The 25976-nt window shown below is 32.8% G+C and overlaps 3 protein-coding genes and 1 non-coding gene across 4 annotated transcripts; 3 read left to right on the plus strand and 1 right to left on the minus strand.

The window, feature by feature from the left end:
- Positions 1-5254: 5254 nt before the first annotated feature.
- Positions 5255-11480, plus strand: LOC123915522 (phenylalanine--tRNA ligase alpha subunit, cytoplasmic-like). Its single transcript, XM_045966676.1, has 17 exons — positions 5255-5658; positions 5749-5841; positions 5948-6004; positions 6780-6835; positions 6935-7027; positions 7170-7260; positions 8254-8291; positions 8394-8432; positions 9347-9423; positions 9502-9586; positions 9697-9793; positions 9920-10016; positions 10280-10351; positions 10500-10566; positions 10662-10787; positions 10964-11018; positions 11191-11480. The coding sequence occupies exons 1-17, from the start codon at positions 5389-5391 to the stop codon at positions 11242-11244; spliced, it is 1467 nt and encodes a 488-aa protein (XP_045822632.1). The 5' UTR covers positions 5255-5388; the 3' UTR covers positions 11245-11480.
- An 845-nt stretch (positions 11481-12325) lies between these two features.
- Positions 12326-12397, plus strand: TRNAQ-CUG. Its single transcript has one exon. It is a non-coding gene; the product is annotated as a tRNA-Gln (tRNA).
- Positions 12398-15456: 3059 nt separating this feature from the next.
- LOC123915523 (protein IQ-domain 26-like) lies at positions 15457-17613 on the plus strand. Its single transcript, XM_045966677.1, has 4 exons — positions 15457-15476; positions 15752-16227; positions 16468-16689; positions 16783-17613. The coding sequence occupies exons 2-4, from the start codon at positions 15814-15816 to the stop codon at positions 17479-17481; spliced, it is 1335 nt and encodes a 444-aa protein (XP_045822633.1). The 5' UTR covers positions 15457-15476; positions 15752-15813; the 3' UTR covers positions 17482-17613.
- A 2690-nt stretch (positions 17614-20303) lies between these two features.
- On the minus strand, positions 20304-23880 carry LOC123915524 (probable pectinesterase 53). The gene is made up of 5 exons (XM_045966678.1): positions 23423-23880; positions 22790-22985; positions 22492-22698; positions 21640-21875; positions 20304-20685 (listed from the first exon to the last, which is right to left on the minus strand). Exons 1-5 carry the CDS (start codon positions 23875-23877, stop codon positions 20532-20534), a joined length of 1248 nt encoding a protein of 415 aa, XP_045822634.1. The 5' UTR covers positions 23878-23880; the 3' UTR covers positions 20304-20531.
- Between the last annotated feature and the right edge of the window lie 2096 nt (positions 23881-25976).

Raw genomic sequence — 25976 nt, forward strand, 5'->3', positions numbered from 1 at the left:
TCTTTAGGTCCAGTTTTTACTGTTATCCAATAAAAAAATGACACATGGACTGTTTATTTTAAATGATAACCACCGTTAGAAAAACGTTTTCTATAGCATAAAAAAAGTTCTCTGAAATCTTCAACACCCGAAATTTGTGAGAAACAACTCTTAATCCTGTTCAATCTTCCATTATGTGCAAGTTTGGTAAAAAATCTCATACTGTTTTTCGCCGACCGCCACATAGAAAAGACGTCACCCTTTTTCAAGTTTGGTGGAATCTATTTTGTTCTTGTGGCTGTGGTATTTGGTAGTTAAAAAAATCTCAGATTGCACAAAGATTTGAAACGTGGTGGATTTTCCTTTCACCGCGTCAGTTTTCAAGAGGTGGTGGTTTGCCCCCGGTTGATTTAGGATGCAGGTGATGTCTGTCAAATTACAAGAGAGAAGTTCAATTGACGACGGGTCAGGAAGACGAAGCGGGTCGGGAAGATAAAATTCTAAGGCACGTTAACTCAATTTTAACGATGTAAAATAAACAGTCCAGGTGTCAATTTTTTATTGGAGAACAGTAAAAACTGGACCTAAAGAACTTTATCTAAGTTTTGTCCATAAAATATATTTGGGCACATATACACAATTGAGAAAAAACAAATGGTAAATAGTTTAGTTTACTCCCTCCATCCCAAATTATAAGAGGAAAAAATTCATTTTTTTTTGTCCCAGATTACAAGGGAGAAAGTAATTTTCAAGAATGTTTTTTTCTTATTCTCATAAAGTTAAATGCAAATTCTCATGTTTAACTTTTTCTTAATAAATGTGATTTTTTTATTTTCACTTATAATTTGGGACGGAGATAATATATCACTTAATATTAACTAATCATTTTGTTGCTTGTAAAAAAAAAACTAATCATTTTATCTTTTAATCTTTTGAATTTATCTGCATGTCCAACATGTATTATTTAAGTGTTGTGTCTAACCAAATACTATTTTTCAATCGCACAGTTGCACACTATGATAAATTATGGTAGTTAATTTCAGATCCAACGAGACAAATAACGAACACAATTTTATAAAATAAAGCAATCTCAACCACTGATCAAAAATCTAACAGTAAATTTACCTGCAGTTTAATCAACACCATCCTTTCTTCTTCTTTTTTGTTTATTGTGATTAATGTTATAAAATAATTAAATGATGGATATGGATGATGGACTGGACAGCCTCCCGTTATTTTCTGACCGGAGAGGATCCTCTCTCAATAATGTGGAGCTATTAAGTTTTTTTTTTTTTTTTACAATGGAGTTAGAGAGGATCGAACCTATAACCTCTTGCATACTACCCAAACTCTTCATCACTAGACCAAATATAGTGGCTTGTGAAGCTATTAAGTCTGGTAATTAACCTTTGTCATTCAATTAAATAACTACTATAGTACTAGTATTTAATAACTACTATTTGTAATTCAAATGGCATCTTTGTTGCTAAGCCACTAGATTTGGTCTAGTGGTGAGGGGTTTTAATAGTACGCTATAAGTTCCTAGTTCGATCTACAGTTCATTGTAAACAAACAGAAAAAAAAGCATCTTTGTTGTTGCAGGAAGAAATACATGTATACATAATCTTACAGTTGCGAAAAGGTGAAGCCATGGTTATTTTGGAAGCTATTCGTCTAGCCACACATTTAGAGGTTGGTCCAAGATTGCATTTGAAAGTGATTCAAAGATTGTGGTAGATGCTATACAAGCTATCCGTCATAGAGTATCAGGGTTGAGTTTTATTATTTTATCTATTAAATTGTTGTTACAAGGTAATCCGAACTTTGAAATCAAGTTACTAAGTGACAAGCGAATATGTTGGATCACACTTTAGCCAGGGCGGTCATTTTATGGTATAGTCGCACTTTCTTTAGTTGTGTTCCTCGTTGTATTGAACATTTTTTATTAATGAAATGAGTTGATTGTGTTTGTTTAAAAATAAAATAAAATTTTTGATAAAAAATCATTTTAAATGATTTGGAATTTCCTTGGTACCGTATGTTTATGTCATATTACATTGTTATGTTAATGTTATGAATATTAAGGCCTAACTCATTATTACAAAACCGGTTTGTACGGTGAGGAGTGTCTCCTCTTTATAATCTCTTATCATAAATTCTATCTATCCGATGTGAGACTAAATTCCACCGAGTGTTGGCTGCCAACTTACCCCCTCACGCTTCAGCCCGACCCAATAGACCTAAAGCATGAACGATATAGGAAGTCCAACGATAGACCCGATAGACTCTGATACCATGTCATGAATATCGAGACCTAACCCGATAGGCTCTAATATTCATATTCATGTCATCCTAACATTAATATCGAGGCTCTAATACTGTGCTTCAAAAAAATGTTAACAGATTGATTACTGCCAATTCAAAATTTAGTTTTCTTTTTTGTACAAAAATTTAGTTTACTTTAGATTTTGTGTGAAAATAATATTGAAAAAAATATACAGCTATTTTGATTACATTTTCATTAAAATAAAACAGGTGTTCCTGTTGTATTTTTTGTTGGTCAACTAAATAGGAGTATCTATAATTATAGCAAAGACATGTCCAATACAAGGTGCCTTATCTGGGCGAGCATACTGCGTTGGGTTTCTGTATATCAACATGTTTGATGTGAAGCGGACCACACTAAACTAATAAAAGATAAACATGCATGCGTCAACACTCTATTCAACTTTGTATTGACCTTGAAAAACGATTTATTATTTATTAAAAGAGCTTAGAAATTTGTGTTTTTTTTTAAGAAGATAAATGTGGTATTAAAAGTTTATTGAAATTTGTGTATATTGATGTTTTATTTAAATATTATAAATATTTTGTGTCTTTAAATACTAAATTTTTATTTTTAAGTAATTTAAGATTTGCACCGCACATTTCGTAAAAATAAATAAATATAAATGTGTGTAACTCTATTTTTTGCTGAAGTGATTACTTTTTTTTTCCTGGTATATTGTACCAAAAGAAAACATAGTACTAAATTGAAAAATAATAATTTTATCAAACATAAAAAATTGAAAATTAATAAAGAATACTTGATGAGATGACACGAGTCTCTTATAGTTTAATCAATGTATGAATTCCGGTTCAATATCTGGCTGGGGCATGCAACCGTGTTAAAACTCATGAGGAGAATTTGTCATCCATTTAAATCCCACAAAATTTGAAGACTAATATATGCAGTTGCATGCAGATGATACGAAATTTACGGGGAAAAAAATTACAACAGCATGAGCAAAATAGTACAGAGATAGAAAAATAATAAAGTTTTTTTTTCTTTCCATTATACTGTACCAAAAAAATAACTATATTTTCTTTATACTACACTATACTGAGTAGTATTGAATAATCAACTACTTTCTCATATCCATACACACTGGCATGCCTTTATCATTAAAAATAAATACTAAAATAAATTTATTAATAACATCAGTCAGTAATTTATAAAATAGAGTGAAGAATATTTTTTCATTAAACTACGGTAAAAAGTTTTTGATGAATTCGTGTCTAGGAATATACTTATCCATTGAGGAGATATATAGAATAGATGTTAAATTTTCTTTGGACATGGTTGTGCTTCTTGTCATCCCTCGAAAATCTCTTTGGAACCTTTTGCGTAGTGCACAATCACATGCACTCTTCCATTGGAATCTAAACATTCTTTTCATTTTATCATAAATCATTTCGAAATTAAATCATGGAAATACTACCACAATTATTTTTCCTCTCTATATTACCTAATTTATAGTATTTTTCTTTTGGGGGGGGGGGGGGGGGGGGTGAAGATAAATTTCGTTATTGTTGTTTGTTATCACAATTATGGTTGGATAGAATTTACTCCAAATGTGAATAGTTTCGATGAATCGTGTATGGGCATCAACAGTGACCTAACTAAAAGAAAATAGTAGAATGAAGGTTGGTTTTTAGTAGTTTATGTGCTTGGTTTATGTGAAAAAGAAAATATTCTATAGTTAGGTTGTAAGTTTTATAGTTGATTAGGCTTAGTTGTCCACTAGTACTTTGTTAGGTGCAATCAAGTTTTGATGATAATTCGGATTCGTGGCACACCTATAATTCGTGTCTTTGCTTCCACTGTCTTGTGCTATGCTATCAAGATGTCCTCTTACATGGTATATTTTTGAGTTTGATTAATTTAGTTGGTAAATATATTGCAATGTGTGAGATTGAAAATAGAATTACACATTTATTTGTTTTAAGGGTAAAATTTTAGATGATATTTTGAATAGAGCCGGTCCAACACATTAGGAGGCCCAACGCGAAATTAAAAATGAGTTTTTTTTAGAGTTCATAATAGTATTTCAGCAAAATGACTAAATTTTATTATCAATGTTATTTTGTATTCATTTTAAGAACAAAATTATTTATTAAATTAATATTATCAATTTTATTTTGTATTTTCTTAATTCGTAATAAATTCAATTAATTTATTTAACCTTTGTCGAGAGAATGTCAATTTTACATAAAATTTTATCGATTTTAGTTTTGGAAATAGTAGAACATGGAGTCTTTTTACCAAAAAAAAAGAAGAATATAAGACCTTTATATTAAGTAATTTTTTCAATATTTTTGGAGTGCAAGATGATTGTTTTGTTGACCTTGTCCTTGAATCGACACAGGTTTTGGACGACATTCTTACCCCTTCGTGTGTCTCTTAATAGCAATTGTGAAGCTGAAGATAGCAATGTCCCGGTCCAACAAGTGGACCGGCAACATCTACTATAATCAAATGATTTAGTTAATTTCTAGGTGGATATTACTTAGCTACTCTGTTACAATTATGTTATCAAATTGTTATTAAATCATCTAAAATTATCTTGTCATGGTTATATATATACCGTAGTACTCATGTTTCAGAGAATCATATTATTTTTCTTGCTAATATTTTTTGTGTGTTTTTAGAAAGCTAGTTCCTTATTTCTTTGTTTTATCTCAGACTCTTATTTTGCTCTTAATATAATTTGGCTTATTAAAAAAAATCTTTTAATTTTTGTGAAATGGAGCGACGTCGTATTATATATGGACTTTTGTAAAACAGAGCAATAACAAAATTTGAATCTCAGACATTTTACTTATTTACTATGAATGTAAAATTTTTATTCATTAGACTACTTTAAAAAAAAAAAAGATAATTTTTTATTTATTTATTCAATTACTACTACTATAAATTAAACATACTTATATTTGACAAAAAAAAAATATATATGGGATTATAATCCGAAGCCCAATCCAATTTTCCTGAAGAGGCCCATGAACAAAATAGATCCATCCATCCATTCCATCAAATCGAGGTTTGAGGTTTTTCGTTAGGACACTGGCGTTTGTGTTGTGAGAAGAAGAATGGCGGAAGAAGCAGTTCTAGGTTACCTGGAAACTAACGACGAGATTATAGATTCAGGTGAATTTGCAGCTCAACGAGGCATTGACCACAATGAAATTGTCAACGTCATTAAGAGTCTCCATGGTTTCAGATACGTTGATGCTCAAGACATTAAGAGAGAGACATGGGTGTTAACTGATGAAGGAAACTCTTACACTACACTAGGATCCCCCGAAGTGCAATTAATGTTGGCTATTCCACCCGAAGGTATCTCCAGAGATGAACTTCAGGTCAGTTTCTTGATGCATCTGTAAAAAAGTTTTTCACTGTTGGTGTATTGTGTATACAAATTAAATTGTTGTTTTGTTTTATTTTTGCAGAAAAAGTTGGGTCCTTCAGTTTTCAAGATAGCTTGTGCTCAAGCTGCTAAGAATAAATGGGTGGAGATGGGAAAACAACTCATATCTAAGAAGGTATGTTGATGATGCTGAGGACATTATAGATTAAATTTGTATGATGTTTAGTTTACTCTGTTGTTCGAAATGATGTTTAATTTGTAAAATTTATTTCTTGATGCAGGTCCAACATGTGGAAGATAGAGTCAAAGACCTACTTCTTCAAATACAACAGGGACAGGTCTGTACTGCTAGCATGAATAATCTTGTTTGTGAATTTCTTAATTTTGTTGAGACTTGAGAGGTTGCGAGGGCGTTGCCAATGTTAATGTTCTATTAAAATTGGGGTTATATGATGAGATATAGTTAATTTTGTTAATTCCTAAATCAGATAATTGATAGTAGCACAAATGTGAAATATTATGTATTTGTTAAAGTCAATCACCATCTTTACCTGGTTTTGCATTTGACTTTTAAAGAGACACCTTAATAGTTTCTATTCATGCTTGTTTGGAATCTGCTTTATACTAAAGGAAATAGTAAGCTCTCTTTCAGTCTTATTATTATTATACTTAATACACTCACCCGTTTGGTAACATGCACTTGCTGATGGGGGCAGACGGCAGGGTAGTCTCGTTGTTTGTATCAAATTATCAACTTTCTTTGAAATCTCTGTTTTAGCAGTATATGCATATAGGCTAGGTCTTTACTATCGGGGTTTGTGATTCAGGTATAGGAAGTTGGAAGGGGGGTTTGAGATCTTTCATTCTCTATATTCTGTAGTTATGACTTAGGAGGTGGGTCTGCACTCTATCTCGTGGGTGAGTGGTGAAGGGAAACAGTTCTATGGGCGCCTCTATTTGCTTGGGAAGAATAGAGATAGTTGTTCTTGACCTTTTTGTTTCCTCCTAATGTTAATTGTATATGGGTTACTTATCTTTCTTTTTTTTTCAGTTAGTTTTCCTTGTGAGTTATTCATATCTCATTAGAAATTTTACCATATGTTGCAAACGCAGGGCATTGGTTCAGATGATATCAAAGCACTCAAAGCAAGAAAGCTTATTGTTCCACAGTAATAATAATTCCACTTGATTGTTCTTCAGTGTTTTCCTGATATAAAGAATGTCCATTATTTCATATTGAAATTTTTATTCATATCTTAAAAATGTAGGACATGGAAGGGTTACTCAGTGAAAAAGGGCCCTAACTATGCTCCAAAAAGAAAGAAGGTTCTCACTGATTTAACTCGAGAAAATTTGCAGAGGTACTTTTTTTTTCTTTTCATAAGCTGACGGTAAACTTGGGGAGGTTTTAAACTCTGTTCAAACCTCTACTTTGTGCAGACTTTTTATTGTATTTGCATCATATCTTGTGAACTCTGATTGTACTGTGTTACTTTGTTGCAGTGGCGAGTATAAGGATTCAGAGTTCAAAGAGTACAATTTCAGTGCTAAAGGTCAGCCTCTTGAAGGGGGCAGTCTACATCCACTGTTAAAGGTAAGGAGATACTTCCTCTGTCCCCCCCTCCCCCTTTCCTCCTTTCCCCAATCTCCTTTTGATTAAATGAATATCAAAACTACATATAATAGAAAGGCCAAATGCATCTAGGGGTCCTTTAAGTTTCGCATTTGTAACTATTACATCTTTAAGTTTTTTAGGTAACAAATAGGTCTTTTAAGTTTCAAACTTAGTTGCATGATTACCCTTCCAGTTATCATCCGTTACAAAAATTTGTTGCATCTTTACACTTCCAATTACCCTGTTGCACTATGACCATTAACATTGACTTTCACCATGGTGAATGTTTTGATAAAAAAGGCACATATGTTGGAGGAGATTAACCGGAAGGGTGACGGTGCAACAAGTTAGAAACTTGAAGGACCTAACTGTTACAAACGTGAAACTTGAATGACCTTTGGATGCATTTAACCTAATAGAAACTGTACTGAAAACAGAAGAATTTCATATTCAGGAAAACATAAGCAAAAAGCATAGTCTGTTTTTACATATTTAAGGTTGTAGCTTGATTGGAATGCATTTATCATACTCTTGATTTATATCAATAAAACATGTGCGTGTTTTTGTGTGTTCTTTTTATGCATTTTTTAGTAGTATCAATCTGTAAGGTCTCTGTATGATGTGTATAAATATATTATAATTTTAATTTTAGTGATGCTTATATCTAAAAAATTCCTCAACATATGTCAAGCTTCATTTCCGATCTTCAGATTGCTGGCCATAAGCCTTGAAAAACGAGGAAGATTGTCATGAAGTGTCAATAACCAACATAAAACTTTGTCAAATCTGTATGATGTGGATATATGGTTTGTGTTATTTCAAAAATGTGTTTTCTGATAGTGAAATTGTGCCATTTGATCCATTCAGTTAACCTCATTGAAAAGTGAATAATTTGTGTAGTTGATTATGCTTTTATCCCAAACATATGTGATCACTTGTATTTAATAGTTCCGGAAATTTTCCATTTTGTAGGTACGGTCTCAAATGAAACAAATTTTCCTCTGTATGGGGTGAGTCTTATATTTGTCATGCAGAAGCCTGATGTCTTTTGTGGTAAATATTTGTTTCAACCTTTGAGTTTAACATTTTGTAATGGGAATCTAATGTTGCAGGTTTGAGGAGATGCCCACAAATAATTATGTTGAGAGCAGGTAATTGTTGTTTCCATATCAATACCTATCTAGGGTTTGTGATTTTTTATTTTATTTTTGTGTCTACAATATTGGAAATGAGGTTTGAACTTATTATCTCATAAACTATCCAAACCCCTCACCACTCGTCCAATTCTAGTGGCTTTCCTGATTTATGAAGTATGCAGAAAATGTATAGTAAATAAATAACAATACATTTAACGATATCATAGAGTTAAAGAATAATAATTCAAGTACAAATAACTCTAATTTCCAATTTAAAGATTTATGATCCCCTGCCCCACCAATATAGATAAATCAAACTCTGCACTCTTCAAGGATGCTTTCTATCAAGCAGGTGAAAAATCATATGTTTGGAAGGTTTTGCAGCCTTATGATTAAATCCTCAGTAGAACTGATGATCAAATAAATCCAAAACTTTTGGATAGGCTTAGTAGTTGCAGGCTTGCAGCCCTAAAATATGAAAGCTGAATCCAAAATCTTGGTGCACTGAATTGGTATGCTCTAGTCTGTGTGTCAGCGGGTATAGGTTGATGTTATGGAATAATTAGAGAATTTCGACAATCTTTGATTTGAATGATGACAAGGTGATAATGAAGCAATTTTTCTTATGATTGACAACACCACGTGTTCTTGGAAAGGCTCCTTTAGTAGTGAGATCATGAAAAGAAACTTTTTTTTAAAAAATAATGTATCAGAACATTATGATAAAGTACCTGTTATAGATGTATGCATTTTCAAATTACATGAATCATACTGTTAATCTGCATGATTCATTGATTCATGGTTATTTTTGTGCTAGATTTTATCTTTAGAATTGATTCACTTATTGTGCGTACTTATTGAATCATACTGTTAAGCAGCACATGTTTGCCTACACTGTAAACTTCACATCTGAATGTTTTAAATGGCAGCTTCTGGAACTTTGATGCTTTGTTCCAGCCCCAACAACATCCAGCTCGTGATTCACATGACACCTTCTTTTTGGAAAGTTAGTAAAATCGTGATTTTTTCAATACTAGTCAAATTTTCTTTGCCTCCATCTTGAGTATATGTTACACATCTGCAGCTCCTTCAACAACAAAGGAACTGCCTGAAGATTATGTTCAGCGGGTGAAGCAAATTCATGAATCTGGTGGTTATGAGTCTAGGGGGTATGAGCCTGAGCTCTTTCAGTACACTTTCTAATGTAGGCTATTTATCTATAGACAGATAAGTTCCAAATTGCTTTCTGAGGTTAACCTTCCAATTTATTCCTTGGTAGATATGGGTACGACTGGAAAAGAGAGGAAGCAAATAAAAACCTTCTGCGGACCCACACAACTGCTGTTTCTTCCAGGATGCTGTACCAACTGGCACAGGTTTGTATTTGTGTCATGTGTTTGTCAATGCATACGATTGTGTTGTGTTTGGGGCCATTGGGCCTTTACTTTCTAAGTTCTTTCTTCAAGGTATAGCTTGCATCATCTTCTTTTATGTCTTTGCAGAAACCATTTTCTCCGAAAAAATATTTCTCTATAGATCGTGTATTTCGAAATGAAGCAGTTGACCGAACACATCTTGCAGAGTTCCACCAAATAGAAGGTACATGAGCTAGTGAGTTACTGGGTTCAGGGTTTTAGTTCTTAAGTTGTTCATCTTCGTACAGATAAAAACAATTCACCTTTGATGGTCCAGTTATGATTTTGTACCCACATCATATTAAAGGGTGGGGAATCACTTCAACATATTTGTTTACAATCCACATCACTTTTTTGTTTGAGGCACCAGGGTTTTAATCTCAACTAATTTTTTTTCCTACAAATTTATTGATTTTGTGATCCCCATGATTTTGCATTTCGATTTAGGCCTTGTATGTGATCGAAATCTCTCTCTCAAGGACTTAATGAAAGTTCTACGCGATTTCTTCAAACACTTGGGTAATGATCTCTCTCTTCTAATGAAGTTTTTTGTATAAGTTGAATGTTTAAGTAAGTTTAAGTTAAATGAATATTTCCCACAGCCAGGTTTTAGGAATACATTTAATCTGTCATTGATCTTAGATATAAATTTTGTTTTTGAGTTCAGGCATGACCAAGCTGAAATTCAAACCTGCTTTCAATCCATACACTGAACCTAGCATGGAGATTTTCGGGTGAGTCTTTCTGTAATGTTTATTTGGCATGGCGTTATCTTAATAATCAATATTTAATACATTCCATATTAATCAAGTAAGTGCTCTCGTAACAGTTATCATGAAGGCTTTAAAAAATATGTTGAGGTAGGAAACTCTGGCATGTTTAGACCTGAAATGTTGCGGCCGATGGGGCTTCCTGAAGATGTCCAGGTTATTGCATGGGGTCTTTCTCTTGAAAGGTGAGAACTGAACACTGAGAACGCCATAATCTTGCTAACAATGAAATGAATTGGTTTATAAAATTTAAATTCTCGACAATTTTCTAACCAAATATAATCAAAGGATAAGGGAAATACAATACAACATGTTGATCGACGTCACCAGATTGATGTTAACATATTATTTTTGAAAACAGGCCAACTATGATTATGTATGGGATAGATAACATCAGGGATCTCTTCGGACACAAGGTATTGTTATGGCATTTTGAGCTGAAAAAACCGCTGTTTATTTGGTCTTTTCAAGTGTATAAAACATGATTGATTGGTTCTATTTTTAATTTTTACATGCTGTTTGTTGAATTTGCAAAGTGATATTAATATATTAATCCTAAACCATGGATTTTTCGTGTTGTTTTTGCAGGTGGATCTTGCCCTTATTAAGAAAAATCCAATATGTCGACTTGGAATTGAATGAAGTGACCCATTCCTGTCGGATAGATTTCTTTGTCGTGCATAATTTTTTGATACATCTGGATTAAGTTTGATTTCTGTACGAAGAATTTTGATTGTCTGTAATAGTAGCATTTTTCTACTGATTTGGAAATATTTATGACATCAGTACCTCATTACAATTTCTTTTGGTGCGGAAAAAATTACGATAGTGAAAAGTAAATGACATTCTCAGCTGTTGTGGTGAATGGTGATAGAATGTTAAGTCTATTTAGCAATCAAACTATATGAATTTTTTTTATACATCACAGGCTTTTGCAGAATTGGAGGTGACATTTCTTCACTTTTAAAGATATCCATAAGGACCAAAGTGACAATTATTGTAACATAATCATCTTCCCAATATCCTTCAAATTGAAATATAACCCTTATTTCGTTCATTGTTGTGTAATACTGAGACGGAAATAGAAAATGCCATCTATTGCCTAAAAATTCTAAGTTCGGTGGAATCACGGTGTGCCATTGAAATTTTGATAAAAGCTCCACTTTTCAATAAAATCAGTGCAAAATTCACATTGATCTCAAACATGCACAGTTTTACATATAAATTTTAGAACAACGATTGATTGTCAATAAAGTGTTTTCCTGTTTTTCTTTATTTTATTTTTTAATTTTTTATAAGCTTTAATGGAGAGAATAAAACATACTACTCTTAAAACTACTTGATGCCACAATTGACTTTCGAATCAGATTAAACTGGTGGTAAATACAAAAAAAAAGATAAGGACACAACATCAACACCGATAATAATTTAATGTAACTATACGTGTCAATAATGAGTCAAGTCGGCAACCCGGAAAACATCTTCCATCAAAGGTGCTATATCGTGTAGAACTGTAGAACTGTCCCTTTGACAAAAATAAACATGATAAGAAGTAGCTCAAAATTAAATTACCAACATCAAGCCAGAATTCTTTCAAGTAGTCAACCTGAAAATTACAAATGTTGCATCATACTTCATGTATACATCAGAAAGAAACAAATACCTCCGAACCTCCGAAACACGTACGAATAAAAAAGTCTAATATGAATTTTGAAACAAGTAAGGTCCCATGGTCTAGCGGTTAGGACATTGGACTCTGAATCCAGTAACCCGAGTTCAAGTCTCGGTGGGACCTTAAATGTTATTTTTTTCATTTTATTTTTCTTTTCATTTTCCTGTTAAAATGTGTATGGCTGTGTTTCTCATAAGTAATTTGCATTGTACTCTTATTTTTAATCGAACTTAAGACTTTTAACTCTTTTAGCTCAAACCAATTAAACTATTCTTTCCACCCGATCACCAACAACTTTGTTTGAAGTGACTTCGCCCCGACATTGTGAAAGTCATAAGAACTTTTTATGAATCACATGACTTCTGCACTATCTCTCAAGAATCCCACTAGGGTACTACCGTGCAAGGCTTGAGAATTGATTCTGGTAATATTCTCATTTGTTTAAGAAAATACTCAAACTCTCACTTTTTTTATTTTCAATGAACCTCATCATCAATATCACTTGAATTGAGTTAATGTATTTTTTATTTTTTTTTCATTTCTTTCGGTCATTTGATTTTAAATGTTTATTTGGATCATAATTACCAACCTTGGCAGTGGTAACCTCACTTGAAACTAACGGACATGCCCATTATATATGGTTAAATGCATGTGTAGAAGAGGTTTGTAGGAATGTTGAAAAGAGATTCTCTTAGTACATTTTTTTTTTCTTTGATGAAATCTCAACTCTTGGCATTTATTATCACAAGTCATTTTTATTTTAAGAAATAGACGGCCGAGATGTCCATTGTTAGTTTCCTCCGCTTTGTACATCGTTTAAGCATGTGTTTGGATCAACGTTTCAAGACCACAAAATTGTAAAACCGCGTCCAAATGCATGTTTTGCATGAAATTGCTAAAGCTATAAACATAAGCTTATGCGTTGACGTGAGAATATTCCATGATTGTGTCATGAATATGGAAACCCACCGTGCAACCAAACATACGCTAAATGTAACAATTTGTGCTTCTAGAGATATAAGTGTAGTTGTTGTTGGTTTATTTTGCAATTAATATTGATATTTTGTTTGCTCTTAAGGGTGATAGTGCCAATATTGATGTGAAACTTGACAACGAGGACAAACCTTTACATTTGTTGAATTTCTTACCAAATTCCTATAAGAATTTCAAGAGTGCTCTTCTTTATGGTAAGAAAGACGCTATCATCTTGGAAGAAGTTCAATCGGCAATCAAAACAAAAGAACTTACTAAACTCAAAGATAAGGCGGAAGATAGTGGCGAAGGCTCGAATGCTTCTAGGGAAGAGAGTGAAGGTAAATGAAAGAACACAATATCAAAGTCCAAGTCGAAAGAGAGATTTGACAAGTCGAAACTCAAATCTTTCTTTTGAAATAATCAAGTTTACAACACAAAAATCAATTATGGAAGCTTCAAACATGGAACTAAACATAGACATATAAAACTCATCAATTTTAAATAAATAAAAAATTAGGGTAAGTAAAATCAAATTTACTATAGCTTATTGCATGAGACACACAATTTAATTTGTTTGTACTTTTGAGACATACAATTTATTTATTTACTGGATGTGGCCTTGAACCCTGTCCCTCACTGACTTGCTTACTTACTAGATTACAAACTGGCTGGCACGATATTTGTTAACAGCGACCTCTTCACATATATTTTGTTTTCATCTGATTCTCTCTGTCTGTCACAAAACTACTGCAATTCTACTCTCTCTAGTACAACAAACAACTCTGTTTTCATTTTGAATCTTCCTTCCTTCCTTACAATTTAAATTTAAATAAATTACACAAATTGGCTTTTGAATTTAATTTTCATTTGAACTTCAAATGTTATTTTTCTAGTCTTGGTTGAGTTTGCCAAAATTACAGAGGACAAATATACTATAATACTACGGGGAATCAGTAGGACGCTGTAATAGATTTGGACCGTCCAATTTTTAATCAGGCTATCCGATCACAAATAAATGGCTAGGATTAATTATAGTGTGAAACTGTGTGCTTAGGCTACAAGAGTGAATCTACATCCATACTAAGGGGTGTGTTGGATTGAGACTTTTTAGTCTTGGTTTCATTGATTTACTTGTTGTGGCTTCGCTTGTATTTGTAGTTTTGTAAGGAGGTGGCGTGCAAAGAGAGAGACGCGGAAGTGCAACGTCATGTTGGGATTGTAGAGAAGGAGACGAGTCATGAATAGAAGAAACGGTTTCCATGCGATAGGTTTATGAAATCTTATCAAGTTGCTAATCCAGTGTAAAATAAGGATTAAAATAATAAAGTCAATATATTTGTTGAAATATATTAAACAATAATAAAGTGATATCTTTTGTTTTTTTGACAAAAGATATCATAAACAAAGGTTATACAAATTAATGTACTAATTATTTGGTAAATATTTTATAAGATGGTAACAAAAACATACTATATACTATATAGTAAACATACTTGAAATGTTGAACAATCATTCACCCACGAAACAATTATTAATGATGGTATATATCCATATCCAAGCTAAGCTACTATATATGAGGACCCTATATATGTTTCCCATTATAAGCCATGATTTCTAAGTTTCAGAAAAAGGACAGTAAAAACAACTAGGTTAGCTAAATCTAGTAGACAAATAATTGAGTAAAGAGAACAATGAAATAAGAAAGAAAAAAAATAGTAAAAAATGAAGGGTAGGTAGTAGGTATTGTGAGGTGTAAAAAGTAACAAAACAATGTTGATTCATCTAAAAAGCTATCTTTTATCAGTCCAGCTTTAATGCATAAAAGTAACAGACCTATGCATTATGAGTCACACTACTCACAATCTCACAAGCTCTATGTTTGGTTTGAAGAGTTGAAAGAAGCATTGATATTGCTATTCATTTCAGAAAGCATAAGAAGAGTATTTGATATTGTTAATTACTAAGATGAAGGTTAATTAAGAATGGATTCACGAGTGTGTCAGATATTTTAGGACACTGAGGTATCTATCCATCTTTTTTAAGGACAAGTCGTTCATAGGGACAGATGAATGAATGAACATATAATTTCACTGTGTGTGGTCCTTCATTGTTCTTTTCTCTTCTTTTTTCTGAGTTTCATAGACATTTTTGGGAGTTTCACTTTCCACTCCTTTTCATTTCTCAACTTTTGAACTGCTTTACCTTTCAAGAATTTTATTCAACCAAGGTCATTCTTTTTTAACTAGTATATATAAAATTCCATTTGTTTAATAACATGATTTGTTACTTTCTTAGTTTCATGTGTGTAATGTAAAAAGCCCCACAATGTAATGTCACACTCTCTATTTTATTATTTTATTGACAATTGTTGTTTCATTTTGCTTTCCATGCTTCACCCCATGTTCTAGAGATGTGTTTTTTGTCATGTAATGTAGTTTTTCACGAGGCATTGATTTTCTTTGGTCTTAATAAACTGTTGTGAACTTGGTTTTTGTTTTGTAGGATATCACACTTCAACTTGTACACCAGTATTCTTTCTTCCAAGACCTCAAATACTTCAACCAATGGGTAAAACCATAAGGTGGTTTAAGAGTTTGTTTGGGATAAAGAAAGATAATTCAAATTCAAATTCAAATTCTTCAAGCAACAAATTGAATCCTTCTCCTTTTGAGGCTTTCTCAAAGAGAGATTCAAGAGGTTTGTGTCATAATCCATCTACTATACCACCCAACATTTCACCTGCAGAAGCTGCTTGGGTTCAATCCTTCTACTCAGATACCGAGAAGGAGCAAAACAAGCATGCTATTGCGGTCGCAGCTGCCACGGCAGCAGCTGCAGATGCTGCCGTGGCAGCTGCTCAAGCTGCCGTGGCTGTCGTTAGATTAACCAGTCACGGCAGAGACACTATGTTTGGTGGCGCTGGCGCACACCAGAAATTTGCAGCTGTCAAGATTCAAACCACATTTAGGGGTTTCTTGGTAAGTTTCATTCACCTTTCTTTAATTAATATGTCAATGTACAAATTCAGTAACAAAAACAACCAGATTTGGCTCAAGTTGAACTAGTCAAATGCAAATTCTAGGCTTTTAAATCTTAATTATTATCTCTAAGAACACCGAATTTGAATCCTAGTCAAAACAATTTTTTGCCAGACTTTATTTACTTGTCGTCCGAACTTGTGGAATATTATGACATTTGAAATTGGTTTTGTATAATAGGCAAGAAAAGCATTGAGAGCATTAAAGGGTTTGGTAAAGTTACAAGCAGTAGTGAGAGGGTACTTAGTGAGGAAGCAAGCAACAGCAACACTACACAGTATGCAGGCACTAATTAGAGCACAAGCAACAGTAAGGTCTCATAAATCTCGTGGACTCATCATAAACACAACAAAGAATGAAACACATAACAACAGATTTCAAACACAAGCAAGAAGATCCACGGTACATAACTAGATCTCACTATTAGTATAGTCTTTACTTTGCATTTGTTATGACTATGAATATGATTGTTTGAATCAAAAAAATGTTTTGCAGGAAAGGTACAATCACAATGACAGTAATAGGAATGAGTATACAGCTTCAATTCCAATTCACAGTAGAAGATTATCATCTTCTTTTGATGCTACTGTGAATAACAGTTATGATATTGGAAGTCCAAAAATAGTAGAAGTTGATACTGGTAGACCAAAATCAAGGTCTAGAAGGAGTAACACATCAATTTCAGATTTTGGCGACGACCCGTCATTTCAAACACTTTCATCTCCACTACCAATTACACCTTCTCAGTTATTCATTCCAAATCAAAGAAATTTCAATGAAACAGAATGGGGAATAACAGGGGAAGAATGCAGATTTTCAACCGCGCAGAGCACTCCGCGGTTTGCAAGTTCTTGTAGTTGTGGATTTGTTGCACCTTCCACACCTAGAACAATTTGTGGAGATAGTTTTTATGTTGGTGAGTATGGTAACTATCCTAATTACATGGCTAATACACAGTCTTTTAAGGCTAAATTGAGGTCTCATAGTGCTCCTAAACAACGACCTGAACCCGGTCCTAAGAAGAGACTTTCATTGAATGAATTGATGGAATCTAGAAACAGTTTGAGTGGTGTTAGAATGCAGAGATCTTGTTCACAGATTCAGGATGCTATTAATTTTAAGAATGCTGTGATGAGTAAATTCGATAAGTCTACCGAATTTGATAGAAACTTCTCCACCCAAAGGAGGTGGTGATCTATATGTAATAGTGTCGTGTCTGATATCTGTGTTATGTCGGGTCTAATATCCGTGTGTCCGTACTTAATAGGTGGTGATTTTATTAGTGAAGTTAAGAAGCATTTATGAAAGAGCTAGTTTTTCAATTGATTGGTAGAAATCATTGAGTCTTTATTTTTACAATTGCAAAGGCACATAGTACATTGTTTGTTTTTCAGCAAATTTTGAATGACACACACGCAATGAGTGAATACTGATGATGAGTGTGAAAGTAAGTTATTTTCAAATCCCAACTATAACTAATAATACTACTAAAATTAAGAAAGAATGATTGAGATATGAGAATTTGGTTTTGATTGAATTGACTGTGCTGTGTGGGAATCTTTGGTGTCAGTCAGGGAACACATTTTATGTCTTTCCTGCTGCATCACGTACAATCATTTCCACGTTTACTGTGTTACATGTGTCCACACTTTTAACAACTTTACTCCCTCTTTCATAATTATTACTATAAAGTCTCATTTTTTAATTGAAATCAAATGAAACTGTTGAAATAAAAAAAAATAATAATATCGGATTAGTATTTTAGTGGCATTAGTTAGGATTTTCTAAAAAAAAAAAGTCTCATTTGATTTTGAATGAATTTATTTATCCATAAATATAAGTATTTTAGTGGCATTGGTTAGTAATTTAGTGTAATTTACTACATTGATTTTTTACAAAGACACCTTCTTTTTCTTAATCTTTATCGATGTTTTCTCTTCCGACATCGCCTTTCTTTTATACCCTCAAAAATCTCATTTTGTTCCTTGCGGTTTGAAAAAATTTGGCCAACTTATTTCGGTTTATACAAACCGAAATTTTTAAACATGGGAAAAAAAATTGGTTTATATAAACCGAAATAACATAAATGTTAAGAAAAAAAGAAAGATTTATGTGAAAATTCGTGTAGAGCTAACTGTGATAAATTTAGCATATCTCTCTGATATAAGTCGTATGCTAATGATTTTTAATCTAGTGTAAAAAAGACAAAATGTACTACAGGATAGACACCGGAATTGTTAAATTTCATTAAGTATAGTATGAGAAAATCTACCTACAAGTTTGAGAAAAATTTCTGTTCTGTTTCCGTACCGGTACCCATTATTTGGTCAAACTGAACCAATTGGATAGGTAACCCTCAAAACAAAAATTATATTTGTAATCTTGACACCCTAAGCTTTCCAACGAGTGATCGTTTACTCAAATCGGACATCGTTTAATATTTTAAATAAATTGTGGAAGTTGAAGGTTTGATCCTGAATTTATGCAGGAAATCTGAAAAAAAAAATTGGAACACAAAATTTTGATTTTTATTAACCGAATTTTTTGAGCATGACAAAAAAAAATCAGTTCGTACAAACCGAAGTACCCTCAAGGCAAAAACAAAAATTCAAGAGGAAGAAAAGAAAGGCAGGGAGTCGGGAGAGAAAACATCATCTTTTATCACATGATTTAGTTTCACTTTTTTTAGAAATATTAACGTACATTAAATTTACTGATTACTTTTTTTTTCTGGTCCAAATATTAGTGAGAAAAAAAAAGGGGTATTTGTATATAAGGACGAAAGAAGTAATTGTGTAAGTGAAGGGTAAGGATAATAACACCATCAGTTGGTTCATTTTTTGCCAAAGGATTTTTTTTTTCTTTCTTGAATCACTACTGATTCATTTTTATATTTTTGACACATTTGATTTGAGCATGTTTTACACTGGGTCCAAGCGTAATCCATCAGAAGTCTGAGATGTTTTCTCTCCACACCCCCGTGATTCTTTTATACCCCCTGAATTTTCAATTTTACCCTTGCAAAAAACTTCAATTTATAAAAACCGAAGTTTTTTTTGCCTTGAAAACCAAAATTTACTCAAAATTTGTACTAGAAAAAATTCGGTTTCTGCGAACCGAAGTTTTTTGCAAGGGCAAAATCGGAATATTGGGGGGTATAAAAGAATCACGGGGGGTGGGGAGAGAAAACATCGAAGTCTGATACTAGTGACACATGGATTTCAAGCCCATATTGGCTGAACTTGATCCCACCATAAACATCCAAACATGTCTAGCTCAAAACAATTAATTAATTAAAAAAAAGACAAGAGACACGAAATCTACAAAATGTTGCTTCTCCTAAATTTTAAGATATTTTAACAAAATTTCACACAAATTAAAAAATAAAATTAATTTTGTATTAGAAAATAAATTATTAATCGGGTTTCATTATAGATATTAGAGTTGGTTCAAGCCCAATGTTACCTCCTTTAAGTTATTTAAGCCTCATATCAATCTCAATTAAGGTACATTATTCCAAATCTCTCACCCACCTCAAGCATTATACTTATACTTACTTTTTTTTACTAGCATTAATACTTACTTGAACATCATAGTGTGTGCATGTAAATCCACACTATTGGACATAGTCTTCGCCATGGATTCAGTCAAACCTCTATCAACAATGTATTTCTTCCGTCAATCTATCTTCTTGATCAGAACATTGACATTGTCTATTTAAACCGTTGGTCTAAGTCACACTCCCTGAGATGCAATTGAGGACTCTATTCTACTATACAACCGTTACACTTGTAGATTTTTTTATAAACAAATGTTAAGGGAGAAGAAAATATTAATTTGCGAGCATAATCTTGGACCTCCTACATACGATTTCATTCGGGTGTCCCAACCTCACGTTTGCATGTGATCAACATTCCAACGGTAAGGGGATGATAGGACTCTCCCGGGGGGTGTCCTAGTTAGCCACCAAAGCTAAAGTTGATGTAATTAATTTAAATTTGAACAAAATACATCAATTTTGTTGATTTAATTTTTTTTCCTGACAGAATAGAGTGATCACATTTTTGAAACAAATGACATTCTCAAAAGAACCCGACAACTACCAGTTGGGTTATGATTCTAAATCACGAAAAATATGGAAAGGAGAATCTGAAAGGCACTATCAAATTGTTATATATACGTATTATTAAATTTATACATAAAAAATTTGTCACATGAGAAAATCAAGCTAATTTTCTCTTAAATCATAAGAAAGAATTAATCCATTCAGATCCATCAATATAGCTAAGTGAAATAAATGGTTTAGCTTCCTCATCAGTGAGTTCCCTTGACCATGATACCCTCCCTGCATAGCTTGCTCCTGCTCCAGTACATTTGTATTGTCCATAGAATACAGTCCTAGTAACAATGATGGTGGTGGAGACCCATTATTAGAATAATAAGCACAAAACAAAATACAGAAGATTTTTAGAAACGCACTCACATGCGCATGCCAATGTCTCTATAGCTAAATAAGATATAGAATTGATGAAAGTGATTTTCTTTTGTCATTCTGTCAATTTTTTCGCGCGTTTACAAAATTATCAAAATACACTCCTATTTTCTATTTAAGTAACAGATGTTATAAAAATGAGAAAATTGAGATGAAAAACACCCTACTTTATACGTCTACTGCTTAAGTAGCAGAAAGGTAAAATAGAAAAGTAGTAGGGCGCGTGAGAAGGTGGTAGTGTGGCAAAAAAAAATCTCTCTTGATCAGTCCCTAAATTGTGCAATGTGCTATTTTATTTATCTATAAAAGCAAACAAAACAAAAGAAAAACAAACAATTAGTTTGGTGGTAGGATTCTTCCTCTATTTAGTATTTACCCTTTTACCTTTCAAAGTGCTACATTATTTCTTATTTTTCACAAAGTTCATTATGTGAGTTTGTGTATTGGAAGGTAACATATTGAGTTGCTAAAGTGGGAATCAATATATAAGGTAGTGGTCTCTTTCCTTCCTAGTTGTATACATTACTTTAAAAACCTAGATACCTAATATAGTCTTTTACACCATCATTTTTTTATGGGGTACAATTCTTTGTCACATTTCTAGTATGATGGATGATGACTCTATAGTGGGTGTGTATGGCACTTGGATGGATGATGACTTCTCATATTGTTAGACTGAACATCTTCATCTGAATTCGAATTCAAAATAGAACCTTATAGTTGTATGTATGAATTTCAGTGGTGTTTGTGACTTCGTACAAAAACAAATAGAATTGTGGCTATACACACATACATATTGTAAGCATGTGATATATATGAATGAGAATGTGAAAAGAGAGAAAGAGAGAATATGGACATACATTTCACGGTTGGGATCACCCCAATTATACCATCCTTTGGGAATGATGATATTGTCCATGTAAGTGTAAGCAAAGACAACTCTAGAGAAGGGACCCCAAGCCCTTCCAAGGTATAGTGCTCCTGATCCCGTGACCTTACAGTGTACAAACGAGAATCCCGTGTCTTCTAATAAACTGCTCCTTCCTTGTGCTGTTAGTGCTCCTGTATTTTGTGCTATTGCATGCACGTGACAACCCTATAATATATCCATTAAGGTACCCCATGTAGAAGGATTAAGATTTTCAAATTCATGCAATCAACACATTGGTGACTTTTTGATCAAAATTAATAATCGTTCCGGATTTTATGTATTTGGTCCAGACGAAATACATTAACCTATTTTTGATAAACTTTTGTCTAGACTAAAGGCATTATGTATTGTGACAATGCATATATTTGTATCAAGATTAAAGGGTTTGGACTTCAGATTTCAAGCTCGGTATTTTGAGTTAAAAAAATGTGCATAATTTGTGAACCAATTGATCTGAATTCAACGATTACTACTAATGTACCGATTGCGCAAAGTATGATATCCCAATTGCATTATGAATTTATGATTACTAATTATTAATAAATCAAATTCTTATTTAAATTATTATTTTTATTGAAAAGAACTAATGGAATGTATAGAGGGGTAGGACACAATGTGGGACAAAATTGGTTAGGTTAGAATGATGTGGCCGGCTTAAATAAAATATGAGAATTAGGATATACTAGTAATAGTACATAACCTCATGATCATGATATGATTAATTTAACAGCAATAATTGAAGATTAATAAATGATTATGTAAAGAAAATGAAGCTAAATACCTCAAAAAGAGAAAGAGCATTGCCAAATATGAAATCAACAGAGCCTTCAATATAACAATCTTTGTAATAGTGCCTACCAATATGATCATACAATGTGTCTTGTGCTCCTAAGAATTTGCAACCAAGAAAAATTGCATTATCTGCTGAAATTCTCAATGCCACTCCTTGTTTTCCAACTGCTCCTGGTGCTGGAATTGGAGCAGTGTTCTGCGCGCGCGCACACACACACATTTCTTGTAAATAACACAATACATATAGCTAGAGAAACATTAAGGAATGAGGCATATATGTTACTTACTTTAAATGTGATGTTCTTAGCAATGAAATAAGGTGAATTAACTGCAAAAGTTGCTGAACCATAGGTTCCTAGTGTCTGTCCTTTTGCACTAGGATTAGGTGTTTGAGCAGTGTCACCCCATTGAACAATTGTTTTATCTGCACCTGCTCCTTCTATTGTTATGAATGATTTAAATGCTGGAATGCTAACTTTCTCTCTGTATATACACATTTTCATTTATCAGTCAAATGCATTTCAAATTTTGTTACAATAATTTTTGTGCTAATAAAATTGTTAACAACAATAAATACACAATTTTTTTGTGATAACTGCACAATTTTCAATTATCAAAGTTATGAATCAAATGGAAAAGTATACGTTCAGAAGGTGTAGTCTAGTGGTATGAGTCGAGACACTGGAGGAGTATGACAAATATCCTAACAAAATAACCGCTAACATTTGCATATTAAACTTAAAAAAGGTAAAATACACTAATTTATGCTCAGTTTCCAACTAAAACATAAAAACATAATAATGATTAAAGACATGACAAACACCAAACCCCACCTCACATGAACAAACTAAGACCATAAAACAGAACAAAAAACAGAATGCCACAGAAAAAACATAATCATAATACTAGCTAGTACTTACGTATAAACACCTGCATGAACCTTAATGACAACTCTAACTAGATTGATGAAAGGAAGAGAATCAATGGCAGCTTGAATTGAAGAAAATCCTCCTTTACCAGATTTTTTATTATAAACATTCAAACTATAAGAAGGAAAAAGCTTATTTTTGGCAGTTCTAAAGACAGTGTGTTTGAGACCACCAACAAATTTGACCCATTTCATGAATTGTTGTTCTGATTCTTGTACTTTGGTCATATTGGTAGATATAATTGGATTTCCATTAGAAGGCCTTGGTCTAATTCCTTTGGTATGACATTGTGTTATAGTAGGATTTTGTAGAACTAGAACTAGTACTACTAAGACATAGAAAATGAAATTCATATTTGACATTATTATTCTTAGAGAGAATAAGAATGTAACAAATAAAAGAAAAATGTGAGTGAAGATTGAGGAATGTGGTTTGGAAGAATGCATAAATTATCTTGTGTCATGGTTTTATATACAACACAAGTGAAGTTAATTAGTAGTACTTTGTTTATAGGGTGGGACCATTAAGTGAAGCTGAATCAGAGAATCATTGACAGTGCGATATGTCACGGGTGGTGCATCTATAAAAATGGAAATGGATTTCCTGCAGTTACAGCAGGACGCTGTAACAGCTAGGGACCGTCCGATCATAATCGTGTGGCTGTGATCGTTTTGAGTAATTTTGTAAATGAATTGTTCTGATACGTCCGATCTGATAATGGATGGCTGAGATGCAAAACAGCGTGAAACTGTGTGATTCCCAACAGCAGGGAATCCAGATCCTATAGTATTGGACTTACTGCGTGAATATAAACGGTGGGTGGTTTGATAGCGAAAATATGATAACAGCTGACCCTTACTAATAGACAGTGCGATCATGGAGAGAATCTAATACCATTTTAAAATTGGAAGTTGAGCATAACTCAACCCTACAAAATCCGTTTGTAAAGTGAGGATTGCCCTCACTTATAGACACACATTGAGATCATCTCGTTGAGATTTCTTAACATTATAAACATGTGTGTGCGATTAATTAGATGAAACTAATACTTGTGAACACCCAAGTATTCCTAGTAAAAATGTTCTTGTCGACAAATTAAGAGAGATATGAAAAATCTAAATTCTATAAACACAGGACAGGTTGCACTTTTCATTTATAAAAATGTTCTTTTAAAGTTTTTTTGTTTTGTTTTGGTTTATGTCATTTCTCCTTTGTTGTTGTCATTTTTTGTTTTGTTTTTGTTCTGCCCGTGAGCTCCTTTCTTTCAGTGTGTGTGTGTGACTGAAAATATTCTTGCTGAGATAACGCCGGGTTGGGTCGCATCGCGTTGCATACATGAATTTCACTCAATAAAAGAATCAGTGTTAAAAAGATAGTGTTACGGTGAGTGTTGCTAGCGAGTGCTAATAAGTACTAACATTTTTGCAGGTGCTTATAGAACTAAAATTGAAATCATGGTCGTCCAATAGTTGGATCCATGTATATATAATTAAGTTGTTGTTGTTTAGTTGATATAGTTTTTCTATTTGAACACTTCTAATGGTTGAGATTAATTTCAATTCTAAATATCAAGTGGTTGATGAATCAGAGAAGCACCTTGGGCTCACTATGAAGACTTGCCAGAAGTAACTAGACAAAGGACAAAGTTGAGGCTATAAATTATAACTTACAATAATGTGTAAGAACTTGCAACAAAGCATAAGTAACCTAACCCCTATATTTGTTTGTATTTTCAAGGACTATCAATGTCTTTACTTTTGCTTTTTATTATTCTATTTTTTTTGTTAAATTCAACTTTTTTTTTTTGTCGTAATGAAGGTGTTGCTGTCAATTTCTTTTTGGTAAATAATATTTGTGATCAAAATTCAAAACACAAAGTGTAGAGTTAACATTGATCATTAAAAAAAAAGTTGCATGATTGTTGATTGTTGCATGATTCAAATTCAAGTACGTAATACAGTAGAAATTAAGTTCATACAAAATTTTCACGGGACTTAAAAGTTGATCATAAGCTCTAGGGGAAAGAAAAAGTAATGGAAGTGTTAATTAAAGGGTCCACTAAGTATAAGTATTAGTATTAAAAAATTTAAGTGACAACTAAACTAATTAACATATTGATCCGTGAATAGATGAATAATGCATGAGTCCAAACAACTAATTTCCAACCACTAATGCAATGCAATTGCAACATACCATCTGTACTGTACCTACCTGACTATCACGCTCATGCTTTTCTTTGCCAATCCAAATCACCCATCATGCATTGTTTAAAAACCATCGGATAGAAAATCTGTAGATGAAAACAAGGCTGCATTGTATTTATTTGGAAAAGAATAAATTGAATTAAAATTGATCGTAAAGGGAGTTCAATTGAACTTGGTTTCAGTTGGGTATTCCTCAACCCAATAGGTACAATTAAAAGAAGATTTTTCTTCCTCCTCCCATCATTCTCTTATCTTTATGAGAATAAAGTTCGGAATGTATATTCCAAACATTTTTTAGTGTGTTTTAACGGGACATGCCACATTATGGACTTAACAATTAC

Source organism: Trifolium pratense, linkage group LG3 (assembly GCF_020283565.1).
Source record: "Trifolium pratense cultivar HEN17-A07 linkage group LG3, ARS_RC_1.1, whole genome shotgun sequence".
NCBI lineage: Eukaryota > Viridiplantae > Streptophyta > Magnoliopsida > Fabales > Fabaceae > Trifolium > Trifolium pratense.

Excerpts from the sequence above, each read along its gene's own strand:
- LOC123915524 (XM_045966678.1), bottom strand. The coding sequence starts at position 23,877 with ATGCATTCTTCCAAACCACATTCCTCAATCTTCACTCACATTTTTCTT. Across the intron at positions 22,986-23,422 it reads GTTCATGCAGGTGTTTATAC|AGAGAAAGTTAGCATTCCAG; the intron begins GTAAGTACTAGC and ends GTGTATATACAG. Across the intron at positions 20,686-21,639 it reads GGTGATCCCAACCGTGAAAT|GACTGTATTCTATGGACAAT; the intron begins GTATGTCCATAT and ends CATTGTTACTAG.
- LOC123915523 (XM_045966677.1), top strand. The coding sequence starts at position 15,814 with ATGGGTAAAACCATAAGGTGGTTTAAGAGTTTGTTTGGGATAAAGAAA. Across the intron at positions 16,228-16,467 it reads CCACATTTAGGGGTTTCTTG|GCAAGAAAAGCATTGAGAGC; the intron begins GTAAGTTTCATT and ends TTTGTATAATAG. Across the intron at positions 16,690-16,782 it reads CACAAGCAAGAAGATCCACG|GAAAGGTACAATCACAATGA; the intron begins GTACATAACTAG and ends AATGTTTTGCAG.
- LOC123915522 (XM_045966676.1), top strand. The coding sequence starts at position 5,389 with ATGGCGGAAGAAGCAGTTCTAGGTTACCTGGAAACTAACGACGAGATT. Across the intron at positions 9,424-9,501 it reads TGACACCTTCTTTTTGGAAA|CTCCTTCAACAACAAAGGAA; the intron begins GTTAGTAAAATC and ends ACACATCTGCAG. Across the intron at positions 10,567-10,661 it reads CCTAGCATGGAGATTTTCGG|TTATCATGAAGGCTTTAAAA; the intron begins GTGAGTCTTTCT and ends CTCTCGTAACAG.